At 43.8% G+C, this 14979-nt stretch overlaps 2 protein-coding genes and 1 pseudogene across 6 annotated transcripts; all 3 read right to left on the bottom strand.

The window, feature by feature from the left end:
• Positions 1 to 3: 3 nt before the first annotated feature.
• Positions 4 to 1987, bottom strand: LOC311142522 (P2Y purinoceptor 2-like; annotated as a pseudogene). The gene has a single exon. The product of its transcript is annotated as a P2Y purinoceptor 2-like (transcript).
• Positions 1988 to 2126: 139 nt separating this feature from the next.
• On the bottom strand, positions 2127 to 7895 carry LOC311142523 (uncharacterized protein). Of its 2 annotated transcripts, XM_084178184.1 has the most exons (7): positions 6986 to 7895; positions 6167 to 6381; positions 5375 to 5505; positions 5166 to 5256; positions 4733 to 4846; positions 4483 to 4600; positions 2127 to 4274 (listed from the first exon to the last, which is right to left on the bottom strand). In XM_084178184.1, exons 2-7 carry the CDS (start codon positions 6371 to 6373, stop codon positions 4180 to 4182), a joined length of 756 nt encoding a protein of 251 aa, XP_084034310.1. In that variant the 5' UTR covers positions 6374 to 6381; positions 6986 to 7895; the 3' UTR covers positions 2127 to 4179. The 2 variants fall into 2 exon arrangements, with proteins under 2 accessions (XP_084034310.1, XP_084034309.1); XM_084178183.1 differs by having other exon boundaries at positions 6167 to 7895.
• Positions 7896 to 9650: 1755 nt separating this feature from the next.
• On the bottom strand, positions 9651 to 14523 carry LOC311142516 (uncharacterized protein; the record flags this gene model as incomplete). 3 transcript variants are annotated; one of them, XM_084178176.1, is made up of 7 exons in its annotated part: positions 9651 to 11770; positions 11995 to 12437; positions 12616 to 12668; positions 12759 to 12901; positions 13068 to 13206; positions 13337 to 13552; positions 13938 to 14523. In XM_084178176.1, 6 exons carry the CDS (start codon positions 13540 to 13542, stop codon positions 11453 to 11455), a joined length of 1302 nt encoding a protein of 433 aa, XP_084034302.1. In that variant the 3' UTR covers positions 9651 to 11452. The 3 variants fall into 3 exon arrangements, with proteins under 3 accessions (XP_084034302.1, XP_084034303.1, XP_084034301.1); XM_084178177.1 differs by lacking the exon at positions 13938 to 14523 and adding an exon at positions 13753 to 13927; XM_084178175.1 differs by lacking the exon at positions 13938 to 14523 and having other exon boundaries at positions 13337 to 13566.
• Between the last annotated feature and the right edge of the window lie 456 nt (positions 14524 to 14979).

Here is a 14979-nt window from a genome sequence, read left to right as displayed (position 1 = left end):
TCAGATTAAGCAATGTGCAGTTTCAGAGGACATACAGTACTGTATGTAGACCAGATGAAAGGGAGGGTCATTAACCTTCTACCCTCCTTATGGATTGGCTAATTATCACAGGACACTCCCCCTAACATCCAGTCTTCGTTGGCCGGTGATCACACAAATAAAGTTAAACACAAACAAGAAATAGACCACACTGTCCACGACTGTGATTACACTTCAACTGCATTTAATGTCAACATGCTGACTGAGAAAGTAACACATTTAACAAGTCCAAATGAAATAAAGTGAAAAACAACTAAGTGCCCCAAATAGAAAGGTCCATACAAAAAATACACAAACACACACAAATTTACACGTAAACGATGCCGTATTTGTTCCAACGAATCGCCCTCTTCTTCTCCCTTTCAGTCTTCTTTTCTCCCTTCACCTCCTCCTTCTCTCCCACTCTGTCTCTCCTCAGGATCCTCAGTGGCCAGAGAGAGGGGTTGCGGTGGTGGTCATGCTGACTGGCCGTGTCACAGCAGGGGCCACTCTTGTCTCCAGTGAGGAAGTACAGGAGAGCGTTCAGCCAGGCATTGCAGGAGGCCATTGGCCTAGTGATCTTGTAGCAGATTGAGATTGTCTTCATGGCGTTGCAGCCCCCCATTTGACCCCTCCTGAGGAGCAGGTATAGTGTCCGGGTAACGTGGAAGGGGAGGAAGCAGAGTGCGAACAGGAGAGTGATGGTGACAATGGTTTTGATGGACTTGCGGCGCCTGCAAATGTAATAGGAGTGCTGTGAGCTGGAGATGGAGATGGACGTCCTCTCCCTGCGCCCCTCTGACCGCCCATCACCTCCCTCCTCGTCTTCCCCCACCTGGGAACTGGATGGGGAATGCAGGGTCCTAAAGATGGTCCTGACTACCTGGGAGTAGCACCATGCGATAATGGTGAATGGGACGAAGAACCCCAGTAGGTGCAGGACGAGGCCGTACGGGACGTAGTCTGCAAACTCTTTATCAATAGCATCATCCCAACAGTTCACAAATCCCTTCGGACCATCACGACCCTCTCTCCTCCACCCACCTCCTCTTCAGACCCATTCCCCCACTCTCCTTCCCTCCCTCCACCACCTCCTCCTCTCACCACATACCCTGTCTGGGCAAACCTGAAGATGGGACAAGTAACCACAAACTCCACCACCCACATCATGGCATAGGAAAAAATTAATACTGAAAAATACTTCAGAGATTAAAAAGTTCAATGTTACTTCATAGCATTCATCCCTTTCCCATGGCTATGAATCTGCTATCACAGTTCATTGTTTCATCATACTACATCATGCACACAATTATGTGAAAGTACGACATATAATAATTGCTGGTTAAGACACGAGGTAATAAGGCCAGGAGTTTTTCCTGATCATGTGACCTGAAGAGGAAAGACTCTGGGTAAGTAACTTGAGCCTGGTGAGGTCACATGGTCAGGAAAATCTCTTGTACCTAGACAAGTCCAGCATGGCCCGAACATATTTTTGGTATCTCAGATTGGGAGGAAGGATGTTTAACATGCTTTTTACATTTGTATTACAAACCACTTTTGAGAAAATCGTAATGAAAGAGGCCATTTTAGGTCCCTTATAGACCTATGCATGCCTCCTGTAAGACCCTATGATCTGTGAACCGTACACGGTACAGACATCTTGGTGTTATTATACTCCTTAGTGTGCTCTAAAATAAGGAGTATGGCTATATTCTGGAATACACATTTTCAACTCAATTTAGTCAACATTAACAAATATTATTATGAATATTTTTGATTTAGCTTATTTTTAAACATATTGTTTGGAAGAATATACTCTTCAAACACATCACATTCCCAGAGTGGGCCCTCTGCTACTTTTGAAGAAATTATCAGTTTTATATACTTAACAAAAATATAAACGCAATATGCAACAATTTCAATTATTTTACGGTTCATATAAGGAAATCAGTCAATTTAAGTAAATAAATTAGGCCCTAATCTATGGATTTCACATAACTGGGCAGGGGTGCAGCAATGGGTGGGCCTGGCTCCCAAGTGAGTGGGCCTATGCCCTCCCAGGCCCACCCATGGCTGCACCCCTGCCCAGTTATGTGAAATCCATAGATTAGAGCCTAATTTATTTATTTAAATTGACTGATTTCCTTATATGAACCGTAACTCAGTAAAATAATTGAAATTGTTGCCAGGCCCAGGCAATCAGAATAAGTTTTCCCCCACAAAAGGGCTTTATTACAGAAATACTCCTCAGCACCCCCACCCTCCCCCCTCAGACGATCCCGCAGGTGAAGAAGCCAGATGTGGTAGTCTTGGGCTGGCGTGGGTACACATGGTCTGCGGTTGTGAGGCCGGTTGGACGTACTGCCACATTTTCTAAAATGACGTTGGAGGTGGCTTATGGTAGAGAAATTAACATTAAATTCCCTGGCAACAGCTCTAGTTGACATTCCTGCAGTCCCTCAAAACTTGAGACATCTGTGGCATTGTGTTGTGTGACAAACTGCACATTTTAGAGTGGCCTTTTATTGTCCCCAGCACAAGGTTCACCTGTGTAATGATCATGCTGTTTAATCAGCTTCTTGATATGCCACACCTGTCAGGTGGATGGATTATATTGGCAAAGGAGAAATGCTCACTAACAGGGATGTAAATAAATTTGTGCACAGAATTTGAGAGAAATAAGCTTTTTGTGCGTGTGGAACACTTTACATGTTGCGTTTATATTATTGTTCAGTATACAAAGAAATTGACATTATAGGTCATTAACCAATCACAGCCCTCCTGTAGGATTGCACATTCAGCAAATCACCAGCAGAAGAAGCTCCCTTTGAATCATAACTTTAAAAGTAGCAGAGAGCCCACTCTGGAAATGTGATACTTGTAGAGTATATTGTTTAAAACAATGTCTAAAAATGAACAAAATCAAAAAGGGCACTTTTGAGATTAATATTAATAGTTTTAATCTTGAATAAATTTTGTGTAAAATTGTATTTCAGAATGTAACGATAGTCCATATTTTAGAGCTATTAGGGGTATAATGACACCAAGGTGTTGTCATGCATAGGTTTACAAAGGGCCTAAACTGACCACTTTCATCATGAATTTCAAAAATTGAAATCCCTCAGCTTCTCCTTCATTGTTACAAATGTAAAAAGCACATCAAACATCCTTCATCCCAATGAAGTTTCTATGTGAGAATTGCCAGAACAATCGGAGAAACTCAAAATATTTTCGGCCTATGTTGGCATGGACTCAATCACCCAATAGCAGCTTTGTGGTTTCCTATGCTGATGGTAGTTATAGTTATGGCGGCAAACCACCTAGGTATATCATAAGAGTCCGAATACATCATGTCAATACCCACAGGCTTATTGGCACTATGCAGACAATTCCCTTACATCAACAACTACATGATGCTTATATTACTTATAATAGAGGATAATTAGCAACAAATAACCAAATGGTTACAGGACAGTTCCATTTAGCCTGAATATGTAACTCCTTAGCTTGTTTTATACAGGCTCTAAGTGGACAATTCCCTTATATTAGTAAGTCAAGGATATTGCAATGTTTACACAATAAAACGTGTGCAAAAGCTGGTATCCCTCATATGTAAATGATATAACTCATTGAATGTTGGGTTACACTATGGCTGTGAAGGTTCTCCGTCTGACACCCCCAAGATAAATAGGACTTGCTTACCACAGGCAACAGACTAGGAGTCAGATATTATTAGAGATGTTTCAAACAACATCACAAATGGCTTAAAACCCTCTTTCTGATATGAAATATTTTTGGTTAAGTGCATGCTTAAGTCAAAACAGGTCCTAATACAGTACTCTCTCCAATAATGATGATGCAGATTATGCTGGTCAAGATCAGGTGGGGATGATGAAGAGAAAGTTATCCATACCCTGTCTGTGTAATATGGATTGTATTATGACGCCGGTCCAAGATGTTGCTCATCAGTGTTCATCCTCAACATTTCTCCTTTACGAAAAATCATGTTGAGTAGGCTACTATGGCAACAATTCTGACAGTCTCATAGTGGCAAATCCTGGACAGAATCACTTTATGCACTATTGGTCACAATGACTTCCTGTCCTGGTACCCTGTCCATGGCAGTGATGATGTCACATCCTGTGCACCTGTGGGTCAGGATTATGTCAGATCCTGTACGTCCAGGAGCATGGCGTCCTGTTTGGTCCTCAGCTGGTCTCTTATCAACAGGTGACCCACCAACTCTGAGCTCAGGTCTACAAGAATAGAATATTACTAGTATTACTACTATTGTCACATGAAAAGCACAACAACAAGGCACAAATACATATAGATCCAAAAATGCACAAACCGTACAGCAAGCACTCACATGCCAGTGCATTTACTAACAAGTTATTACCATGTAATAACCACTTTTTTTTCCATGTAATGATCATGATTTCCATGTAATGACTGCCTACTGACTGTGTATGCCATAGTTAAGTGAGGTCCTGATGGAGTTGAGCTGCTGTATTGAGCAGATCTGCAGGTCACAGCATTCCAGATGCTTCCTCTTAGTGATCACACTACTGCAGGCGAGGTGCTGAGACAAACACACACACACAGGAATTATTCACCACACATACCAATCCTCACCTCTCTCCCATCCAATGCTCGCCGTTTCCCTCTATCTCCACAGTCCACACTCACAGTCTCCCTTCACCATCCTTCTTACCTCCTTCTCTTTCTGTTCAGCGAGCAGCTTGTTTTTGAGCGCACTCAGTGCGGCCCTCACCTCCAGCTTCAGGCCAGAGGGATGGTAACCACGGCTACCTGCCTCTATAGAACCCTGACAATAAACAATAAACACAAAATGGCATGAGTATGGATGTCAGGGTTGGGGTCAATTCCATTTCAATTCAGAAAGTAAACCAAATTCCAATTCCACATTTTCATAATTGAAAAGCATTGAGAGTTGGAATTGGAATTTGAGTGGACTTCCTGAATTGACTGGAATTTAAATGGAATTGACCCCAACCCTGATAGATGAATGAATGATACATCGCTGTAGAACAGTGTTCTTCACACCTGGTCCTAGAGTGCCGCAATGTGTGCAGGTTTTTGTCCCAGTCTTGAGCTAAACTATAAAAGAGGAGGGAATCGCTCACCTCTTTGCCAGCCCCCTCCTCCTCATCATCACCATCCTCGCTCTCACTGTTGTTGGTGTAGCATAACTGTAGATTTTTGTGGTTGTGGAATCTGTAATAAGAAAAGCAAAAGGCAACAATTGCATGAACAGAAAGAACAGAAATTAGATGGTTTCAGAGAATACAGAATGAAGTTTATAATGAGATTGACTGTTTTTGACATTTGTTACCTAGATGAGACAACAGTTACTCGACACCTTCCGTAGTCCTCCTCCTGCCATTCCTCTCTCCTCCGCAGCCCATCCTGCCTCTTCTCCGCCCAGCCCCCTGACACACTCCCCTGTTCCGACCCACTCGTACTCTGAAAGAGAGGAACAGAGGGAGGGATCAGGGATGGAGGACATGGGAGGAGGGAAGTGGTGGAGACGTGTGGTGGCAGGGGAGTTGAGAGTGTAAGTAAGGGTGTCATTAATCCCATCTCTGCAGTTTTTTTCAAACAGACAACTTCATCTTCAATTTTTTATTTATTTTATTTTACCTTTATTTAACTAGGCAAGTCCGTTAAGAACAAATTCTTATTTACAATGACGGCCTACACCGGCCAAACCTGGATGCGCCGCCCTATGGGACTCCCAATCACGGCCAGTTGTGATACAGCCTGGAATCGAACCAGGGGGTCTGTAGTGACGCCTCAAGCACTGAGATGCAGTGCCTTAGACCACTGCGCCACTCAGGAGCCCAATGCCAGGGGTTCACAGGGTGTTATTCCTATCATCTTATTAACAGAGGTTATTACTGTGATCTCGGGCTCCAGCTTTCAGCCTAATACCAGTAGATGACACACATGTGTAAGGCAAAGAGAGAAGTAGGATGAAGTTACCCCTAGATTCTGATCTAAGGTCAATGTTGTGTTGTTCCCGCTAATTGTTAAGGTCTTGATTTGGGGCAGGTAAGCTAATCTCAGATCTGTCGTTAAGGGCAAATCACAAAAACGTCTACTCCCTCCCTTCATGCCCTCTAACCTTTAACCTCTCCCTCCTCTCCTCCTCCTGTTTCTCCAGCTCGGCGATACGCAGGCTCAGGTCCCCCCACTGCATGATGGGTAGGTCCTGGTCGTCCTCCGAGGATCCTCCATTCTGATGAAGTCGCCCCGCCCTTTCCTCACCAGACAGCTCTGTGTCATCACTCTCCTTCTCCTCTGCTGTCTCTTTCTCAGTATCTCCCTCCATCCTTCACACTGTTGTTGTGGGCAGATGGCAGAGAATGGGAGGTCAAGGAAGAGGATTTGATTAATTTTAATTTGGCATAAAGTGACTCACGTGGGTGGTCTCTGATATATATATATATCAAATAGCAGCTGCCAACATCATTATACAATGTGCACAATCTTACAACAAGATAAAGCAGAGTTTATCAACAATAGGATACCAGGATAGCCTTCTCAGGAGAAAAACACAAAGCATTCCTTAGAGACGTTCAGGAAACATTTGGACTAAACTGTAGGCTAGATTAGTCTATTTCGTTATAGTGAATTGTTTATCTTTCCCATTATCTTAACTCTGAAGTATGCATGCACTAGCCTACACCGGAAAACTCCCAATCTGTTTTAAAAGGTTGCATTTTAAATACTTTTCAGACTGCTCTGTCTTGACTGTAGAACGAGTGCGTCCATATCTCTTGCCATGAACGTGCTGCCTGGTTCGCGCGCACTACACATTGAATACAAAGTATCTCTTCTCCTTTGATATAACGCACATGTTTGCCACACACACCGTTAAAGATTTCATGTTTACAATTTTAATATTGAGGGGGGCGGGTGGCAAGCGGATACTTTGACTTACCTATTCCAGACCGTGCCCTATTCCCGACATCGAGGTCTCCTTCTATTGTTTATGTCTTATATAATTAGATAACTTACGGTTTCCCAGTTCTCAGCAGTGTAGGCTATCGTTTTAATAGCCCACAATAAGCTATTCACTTCTGATTTAACTCTTCCTTTAAAGTTAAGGAAACACCCTGCCTGCCTTCCTCCTGTACCCCTTCCCTCCCGCCCCCCTCTTTCCTCTGACCCGTCCCCACAGCCTTTTAACCTCTACCTTCTGCAGCCGGGAAAAGATACGCCCGCTTTTCCTACATCCAATGTGCCTTCACTTGAGCCCTCGGTGCCTATCTCGTTGAAATAGCGATGCTTAGGATTCCTGGAAGTGTTGAAATTACATGCGATATCTATTTAAGATTAAAACAAGCGGGTGTGGTCTGGCTCTGGTTCTACAGTCGTGGTCAAAAGTTTTGAGAATGACACAAGTATTGGTCTTCACAAAGTTCGCTGCTTCAGTGTTATGAGATATTTTTGTCAGATGTTACTATGGTATACTGAAGTATAATTACAAGCATTCCATAAGTGTCTAAGGCTTTTATTCACAATTACATTAAGTTTATGCAAAGAGTCAATTAACTTCTGGGCCACATCCTGACTGATGGCAGCCCATTCTTGCATAATCAATGCTTGAAGTTTGTCAGAATTTGTGGGTTGTTGTTTGTCCACCCGCCTCTTGAGGATCGACCACAAGTTCTCAATGGGATTAAGGTCTGGGGAGTTTCCTGGCCATGGACCCAAAATTTCAATGTTTTGTTCCCCGAGCCACTTAGGTATCACTTTTGCCTTATGGCAAGGTGCTCCATCAGGCTGGAAAAGGCATTGGTCGTCACCAAACTGTTCTTGGATGGTTGGGAGAAGTTGCTCTCGGAGGATGTGTTGGTACCATTCTTTATTCATGGCTGTGTTCTTAGGCAAAATTGTGAGTGAGCCCACTCCCTTGGCTGAGAAGCAACCCCACACATGAATGGTCTCAGGATGCTTTACTGTTGGCAAGACACAGGACTGATGGTAGCGCTCACCTTGTCTTCTCCGGACAAGGTGTTTTCCGGATGCCCCAAACAATCGGAAAGGGGATTCATCCGAGAAAATGACTTTACCCCAGTACTCAGCAGTCCAATCCCTGTACCTTTTACAGAATATCAGTCTGTCCCTGATGTTTTTCCTGGAGAGAAGTGGCTTCTTTGCTGCCCTTCTTGACACCAGGCCATCCTCCAAAAGTCTTCGCCTCACTGTGCGTGCAGATGCACTCACACCTGCCTGCTGCCATTCCTGAGCAAGCTCTGCACAGGTGGTGCCCCGATCCCACAGCTGAATCAACTTTAGGAGACGGTCCTGGCGCTTGCTGGACTTTCTTGGGCGTCCTGACGCCTTCTTCACAACAATTGAACCTCTCTCCTTGAAGTTCTTGATGTTCCGATAACTACTAGCAGCAATATCCTTGCCTGTGAAGCCCTTTTTGTGCAAAGCAATGATGACAGCACGTGTTTCCTTGCAGGTAACCATGGTTAACAGAGGAAGAACAATGATTTCAAGCACCACCCTCCTTTTAAAGCTTCCAGTCTGTTATTCTAACTCAATCAGCATGACAGAGTGATCTCCAGCCTTGTCCTCGTAAACACTCTCACCTGTGTTAACAAGAGAATCACTGACATGATTGCAGCTGGTCCTTTTGTGCCAGGGCTGAAATGCAGTGGACATGTTTTTTTGGGATTAAGTTCATTTTCATTGCAAAGAGGGACTTTGCAATTAATTGCAATTAATCTGATCCCTCTTCATGACATTCTTGAGTATATGCAAATTACCATCATCAAAACTGAGGCAGCAGACTTTGTGAAAATTAGTATTTGTGTCATTCTCAAAAACTTTTGACCACGACTGTACATTTCCAACTAGAAACAATTGCAAAGGATTAAGGGTTAAGAATGTACTCTTAATTAGTGTCCAATTTCAACATTTTTGGAGATGACTACTCAAACCAGATGGGAAAACCCGGGAGAGAAAGTCACCCAGTATAATTGCTTTCAGTGACATACTGTCAAAAGTATTACAGCATTTGGAGAAAAAAAACAAATGCATACAGTTGAAGTCGGAAGTTTACATACACCTTAGCCAAATACATTTAAACTCAGTTTTTCACAATTCCTGACATTTAATCCTAGTAAAAATTCCCTGTCTTAGGTCAGTTAGGATCACCACTTTATTTTAAGAATGTGAAATGTCAGAATAATAGTAGAGAGAATGATTTATTTCAGCTTTTATTTCTTTCATCACATTCCCAGTGGGTCAGCAGTTTACATACACTCAATTAGTATTTGGTAGCATTGCCTTTAAATTGTTTAACTTGGGTCAAATGGTTCGGGTAGCCTTCCACAAGCTTCCCACAATAAGTTGGGTGAATTTTGGCCCATTCCTCCTGACAGAGCTGATGTAACTGAGTCAGGTTTGTAGGCCTCCTTGCTCACACACACTTTTTCAGTTCTACCCACACATATTCTATAGGATTGAGGTCAGGGCTTTGTGATGGCCACTCCAATACCTTGACTTTGTTGTCCTTAAGCCATTTTGCCACAACTTTGGAAGTATGCTTGGGGTCATTGTCCATTTGGAAGACCCATTTGCGACCAAGCTTTAACTTCCTGACTGATGTCTTGAGATGTTGCTTCAATATATCCACATAATTTTCCTTCATCATGATGCCATCTATTTTGTGAAGTGCACCAGTCCCTCCTGCAGCAAAGCACCCCCACAGCATGATGCTGCCACCCCTGTGCTTCACGGTTGGGATGGTGGTCTTCGGCTTGCAAGCCTACCCCTTTTTCCTCCAAACATAACAATGGTCATTATGGCCAAACAGTTCTATTTTTGTTTAATCAGACCAGTGGACATTTCTCCAAAAAGTATGATCTTTGTCCCCATGTGCAGTTGCAAACCGTAGTCTGGCTTTTTTATGGCGGTTTTGGAGCAGTGGCTTCTTCCTTGCTGAGCGGCCTTTCAGGTTATGTCACCTGAAGAAGATTAGCCCTCCTGTAGCTCAGTTGGTAGAGCATGGCGCTTGCAACGCCAGGGTTGTGGGTTCGATTCCCGTGGGGGGCCAGTATGAAAAATGTATGCACTAACTGTAAGTCGCTCTGGATAAGAGCGTCAGCTAAATGACTAAAATGTAAATGTAATGTTGATATAGGACTCTTTTTACTGTGGATATAGATACTTTTGTACCTGTTTCCTCCAGCATCTTCACAAGGTCCTTTGCTGTTGTTCTGGGATTGATTTGCACTTTTCGCACCAAAGTACGTTCATCTCTAGGAGACAGAATGCGTCTCCTTCCTGAGCGGTATGACGGCTGCGTGGTCCCATGGTGTTTATACTTGCGTACTATTGTTTGTACCGATAAACGTGGTACCTTCAGTCATTTGGAAATTGCTCCCAAGGATGAACCAGACTTGTGGAGGTCTACAATTGTTTTCTGAGGTCTTGGCTGATTTCTTTTGATTTTCCCATGATGTCAAGCAAAGAGGCACTGAGTTTGAAGGTAGGCCTTGAAATACATCCACAGGTACACCTCCAATTGACTCAAATTATGTAAATTAGCCTATCAGAAGCTTCTAAAGCCATGACATCATTTTCAGGAATTTTCCAAGCTGTTGAAAGGCACAGTCAACTTAGTGTATGTGAACTTCTGACCCACTGGAATTGTGATACAGTGAATTATAAGTGAAATAATCTGTCTGTAAACAATTGTTGGAAAAAATTACTTGTGTCATGCACAAAGTAAATGTCCTAACCGACTTGCCAAAACTATAGTTTGTTAACAAGAAATTTGTGGAGTGGTTGAAAAACGAGTTTTAATGACTCCAACCTAAGTGTATGTAAACTTTCGAATTCAACTGGACATATCTCCATTTATTTTTAAATAGCCTGACATGCAGGCCAGATGGCTATGATTAAATTAATATCATTCTTATTATAAGAGGGAAATTCCAAATAAACTAAAATAGTCATATTTAATAAAAAGTGGACAAATTGGTTTTCTAATATTTCCTTGGCATTTTTTATTTCCTTGGAGCTTGGCAGTTTTGGCATTGGAAATACATTTTGTAAAGTTCATTAAGGAGTGTATTGATATAAAATATCCTAAAAAGGATTCAATATTGAGAAATCTGACAAAGAGATATTACATGTTTTCTGTTTACAATAAGTGAAAGATAACAAAGCTGGTGAGGTGCATTTGTTATAAGCTAGGCTACTAACATTATCTAAAGGATTGTGGGTGAAATTGTATATATGATTTACATGATTCCGTACATTACAATAAATCATGTCAAAGTAACATTTCAGGAAAAGGCCTATATCATTCTGTCCATTTATCCAAGGCTGCTCAGTCATTTCCTCTCCTCCTATCCTATTCCCAACCTCTACTTTCCTCTCCTCCTCATTCACCAGCCTGTTGCTCCCACTGTGTGTCACTGACGAGTCGATAGTTCAGCTGCCGGTAGTTCTGTGGGTGAACCTGTCTCTGCCTCCATACCTCCTCATACAGGCTCTGTGTGACTGGGGGTAGAGGGGGGAACCTCCCAGTCTGAGCTAAGGTCTGGGCATAATCCCACTGGTCCTTGTCCATCTTCAGCATGTGTCTGAGCTGCACCCCCCTCTCCGCTTTCCTTACCATCTCTCCCTGGGCCTCCTCTTCCATCTCAGCCCGTGATGGCAGAGCCACAGAGCCCTCCAGCACTGCCAGGGCAAACTGGACCTGAGAGAAAGAGGGGAAGAGTGAGTGAGAGAGAGATAGATAGATAGATAGATAGATAGATGGATAGATAGATAGATAGAGAGAGAGAGAGAAAGGGAAACAGGGGAAAGAGCAAAAAAGCAATAAGAGAGAGAGAATGAGCAAGAGATGGTGAGGGAGGGGTGGAGTAGCCAGACATTTTGTTTCACAAAAAATAAGATCATCAACAATATCATCAACCTCACCTGGCAGTGGAAGTGGGGGAAGGGGCAGATGATTTTGCAGATGCCTATGATGAAGAGTGAGGGGAATGCTGGGGGCACCAGGAACCTGTAGAGCGGGGTTACCAGGTGCTCCTGGACCTCCAGGCCCAACCGGGCTGGATCCAGGAAGGGGTAGCTGAAGTTGTAGCCAGTGCAGAGCAGCAGGACCTGGGCCTGGGTAATGGACCCATCCTGGAACCGCAGAGACCCATCCTCCTGGATCTCCTCCACAGGGGTGGCCTGGTGGACCCCATAGGGCAGAGGGAAGGGCAGGGTGGGCTTACCGTGGCTCAGAGTCACCTGGGCGTTGGATCGACCCAGTTCTAGTGAGATGTCCAGTCCTGAGGCCCCAGCACCCAGCACCACCACTGACTGACCTGAGAAGGGCTCTGGGTGGCGGTATGAGTGACTGTGGATCACTTTGCCTGGAGAGAGAGAGACAGGTGGATGGGATGAGATAAAGGCCATGGGTTTTTCCTGACCACCTAACCTGGCCGAGAGGTTTTCCAGATCAGGTTGCATCGTCAGGAAAAACCTGGGCATGAGATATAGGTAGAGAAAGAGCGGGATAGAAGGATAGGGATTGATGACTGTGGTGTGCACCTTTAAATCGCTCTAGCCCAGGGATGGGTGGGATGTGAGGGTCAGAGTAGTGCCTACAGGGGAAGAAGGAGACAGGGGTCAAGAGTTAAGTGTTAGGGTGTAAAAGACGGTGTGAATATCTAAAGCCCATGCACATCTCTTACCCGCTGCAGATGAACACGGAATCAAAAGTTTCAGTGATCCGTGATCCAGACTTGTCATTTGACGTCACCTCCCACGTCGTCATTGGTCCTTTCCCCTCTGTCACCATGGTGACAGGGCTCACCTCCTTCACTACAGTGCTGAACTAACAAAGAGTGGGGGAGAGATGGGGTGAGAGGCTTTAGACTCTTGTCCTGTGAAATGGAATAAACATTTTCCTTTTTTTCACCTGAAATCGATGAGTGTGGACCTTCCTTCTCTACTCCTGACAAAGAACCATGAGGCATTGTTTGTGAGTGGATGGTACCTACTCTAATGTGTGGTGTGATGCAGTGGCTCTGGCAGTATCTCTCCAGATACCTCTGCACTTCCTGGTGTGGCAGGAAGGAGGGCAGTTGGGGGTCAAAGGGGAAGTCAGGGAACATCATCACCTCCTTGGGCAGGTTGGTCCTGCATAGAGGTAAGGGAGGGTAAAACATGAGACACACAAAATAAGACTTGGGTCATTTCAGAGAGAGAGAGAGAGATAAAGAGAGAAATATATATATAGAGAGAGGGTGAGGTTAGAGTGTTACTGTACCTGAGGTCTCTGTACATGCTGCTGTGAATGGGCAGCCCGTTGTCATAGCTACCGGTGCGTTCCTCGTAGAACCAGGTGCCGCCCACCTGTTCCGTGAGCTCGTAGATGACGGGTGGGGCGAAGGTGTCTGGGCGGGACAGGATGTGACGTGCGGCACACAGACCTGCAGCTCCCGCGCCCACCACCGCAACTCGCAGCTGCCGCATCCTCACGGTCCTGTCCAAGGACATGACAGACAGACAGGGGGACATACCAATCACAAAACCTGGAATACAATTACATCTGGGACCTATTCAGGAGGGTGTTTCTAAAAATACAGCTAGAGAACTGAATAATAACTCTAAAGAAAACAACAGACTGGTACTGTGAGACAACACTGACACCAAATAGACAAAGACTCTCTGTCGCTGACATACCTACACAACAGACACAAACACTACACACTGTCAATCACACACACTGTCCTACTAGGTAACATTGTATATGATGCCAAACAGATACATCTGAGCTCAAGACAGAGAATGCACAGAACATTACAGTGTGTATTTGAGCTGTGGGGGTTTGGTGGGAGGGGACTGAGGGTGTTTCAAAGTTCACTTACGTGTGAAGCCAAAAACTGCTGTGTGTTGAGCAGGGTTAAAACAATAGAAGAAAAGTATTTGCATGTAATTTCAACAGAAGACAAGAAGGAAAAGTCTAAATTCTTAATCTCACAATCCTTCAGTGGTGCAACAGCCTACAGTCTTTTTCAGCACAGAGTGAAGTGAACTTTGATCTTGAGACAAACAATGGACATTGGGAGAATCTCAATTGTATACTCTTCGCCTCCTTTTCAAAGAAAGAAGTCAGAGGGGCGGGACCTCTGGCTTTCCCCTCCAATGGGTTTTGAGAAGGAGGCGAGGAGACAGGAGAGAGGACGCGAGGAGAATACAATTGAAATTCTCCCATTATCTGAAGAACATCACATGACAAAGCGAGTAGTAACTTTTAGGGATACGTCATAAACCAGAGGCGTGACAGACACAAAGGTCTTTGAGATGAACGTTAATCGCAGTTGCCGCTTGTTAATAAACAAACATCCATCCACAAATGTATTTTGGAGCAAATTAGCGTAGACAGGACAAGGAGAAATTCGATCTTTTCATCTCAGCAATAATCCGTGCTGTGCTCTTATCAGACTGTTCAACAGCAGTTTATTCCGTAATCTTCCGGGGTTGTGACAACTCAAAACGTTGGTTATATTTAGCGCCATCTTTGTAAGGGACTATGAAATACAGCTGGAAAAGTATCCAATTACAGTTACATACATTCCAAATGTATCATAATTCAGAAATAATTCATGTTAATTGTGTGCATGTTTAAGTTTACTAATGTAATACTAATAATTGTACACCATTGATTGAGAGGTTGTTCCCCGTCTTTACCCATCCTGGAAATATATTTATAAAAGTGGCGTCTAGTCATTAGCAGACGGTGCTCTTTATTCAATCTGTTAAATTTAAGCGTTACAGATTCAGCGATAGAAATGTTAAGGTAAATTCCGATTGAGCCGACATAAGCACCGTTTACCGTGAATGCAGTGTCCGCTAAAGCGGGAACATTGCCATAAAATGTATATCATGCTGTAATGCTGAATTTCCCTG

This window comes from Coregonus lavaretus, assembly GCF_964263955.1.
Source record: "Coregonus lavaretus genome assembly, chromosome: 15".
NCBI lineage: Eukaryota > Metazoa > Chordata > Actinopteri > Salmoniformes > Salmonidae > Coregonus > Coregonus lavaretus.
This window is presented reverse-complemented; position numbering and strand designations above follow the sequence as displayed.

What these genes read in the sequence shown, in the direction of transcription:
- LOC311142523 (XM_084178183.1), bottom strand. Translation starts at nt 6,373, where the DNA reads ATGGAGGGAGATACTGAGAAAGAGACAGCAGAGGAGAAGGAGAGTGAT. An exon ending in AGAGGAGGGAGAGGTTAAAG is followed by an intron (nt 5,506 to 6,166) that starts GTTAGAGGGCAT and finishes CCTCTCTTTCAG; the next exon opens with AGTACGAGTGGGTCGGAACA. An exon ending in AGGAGGGGGCTGGCAAAGAG is followed by an intron (nt 4,847 to 5,165) that starts GTGAGCGATTCC and finishes GTTTATTGTCAG; the next exon opens with GGTTCTATAGAGGCAGGTAG.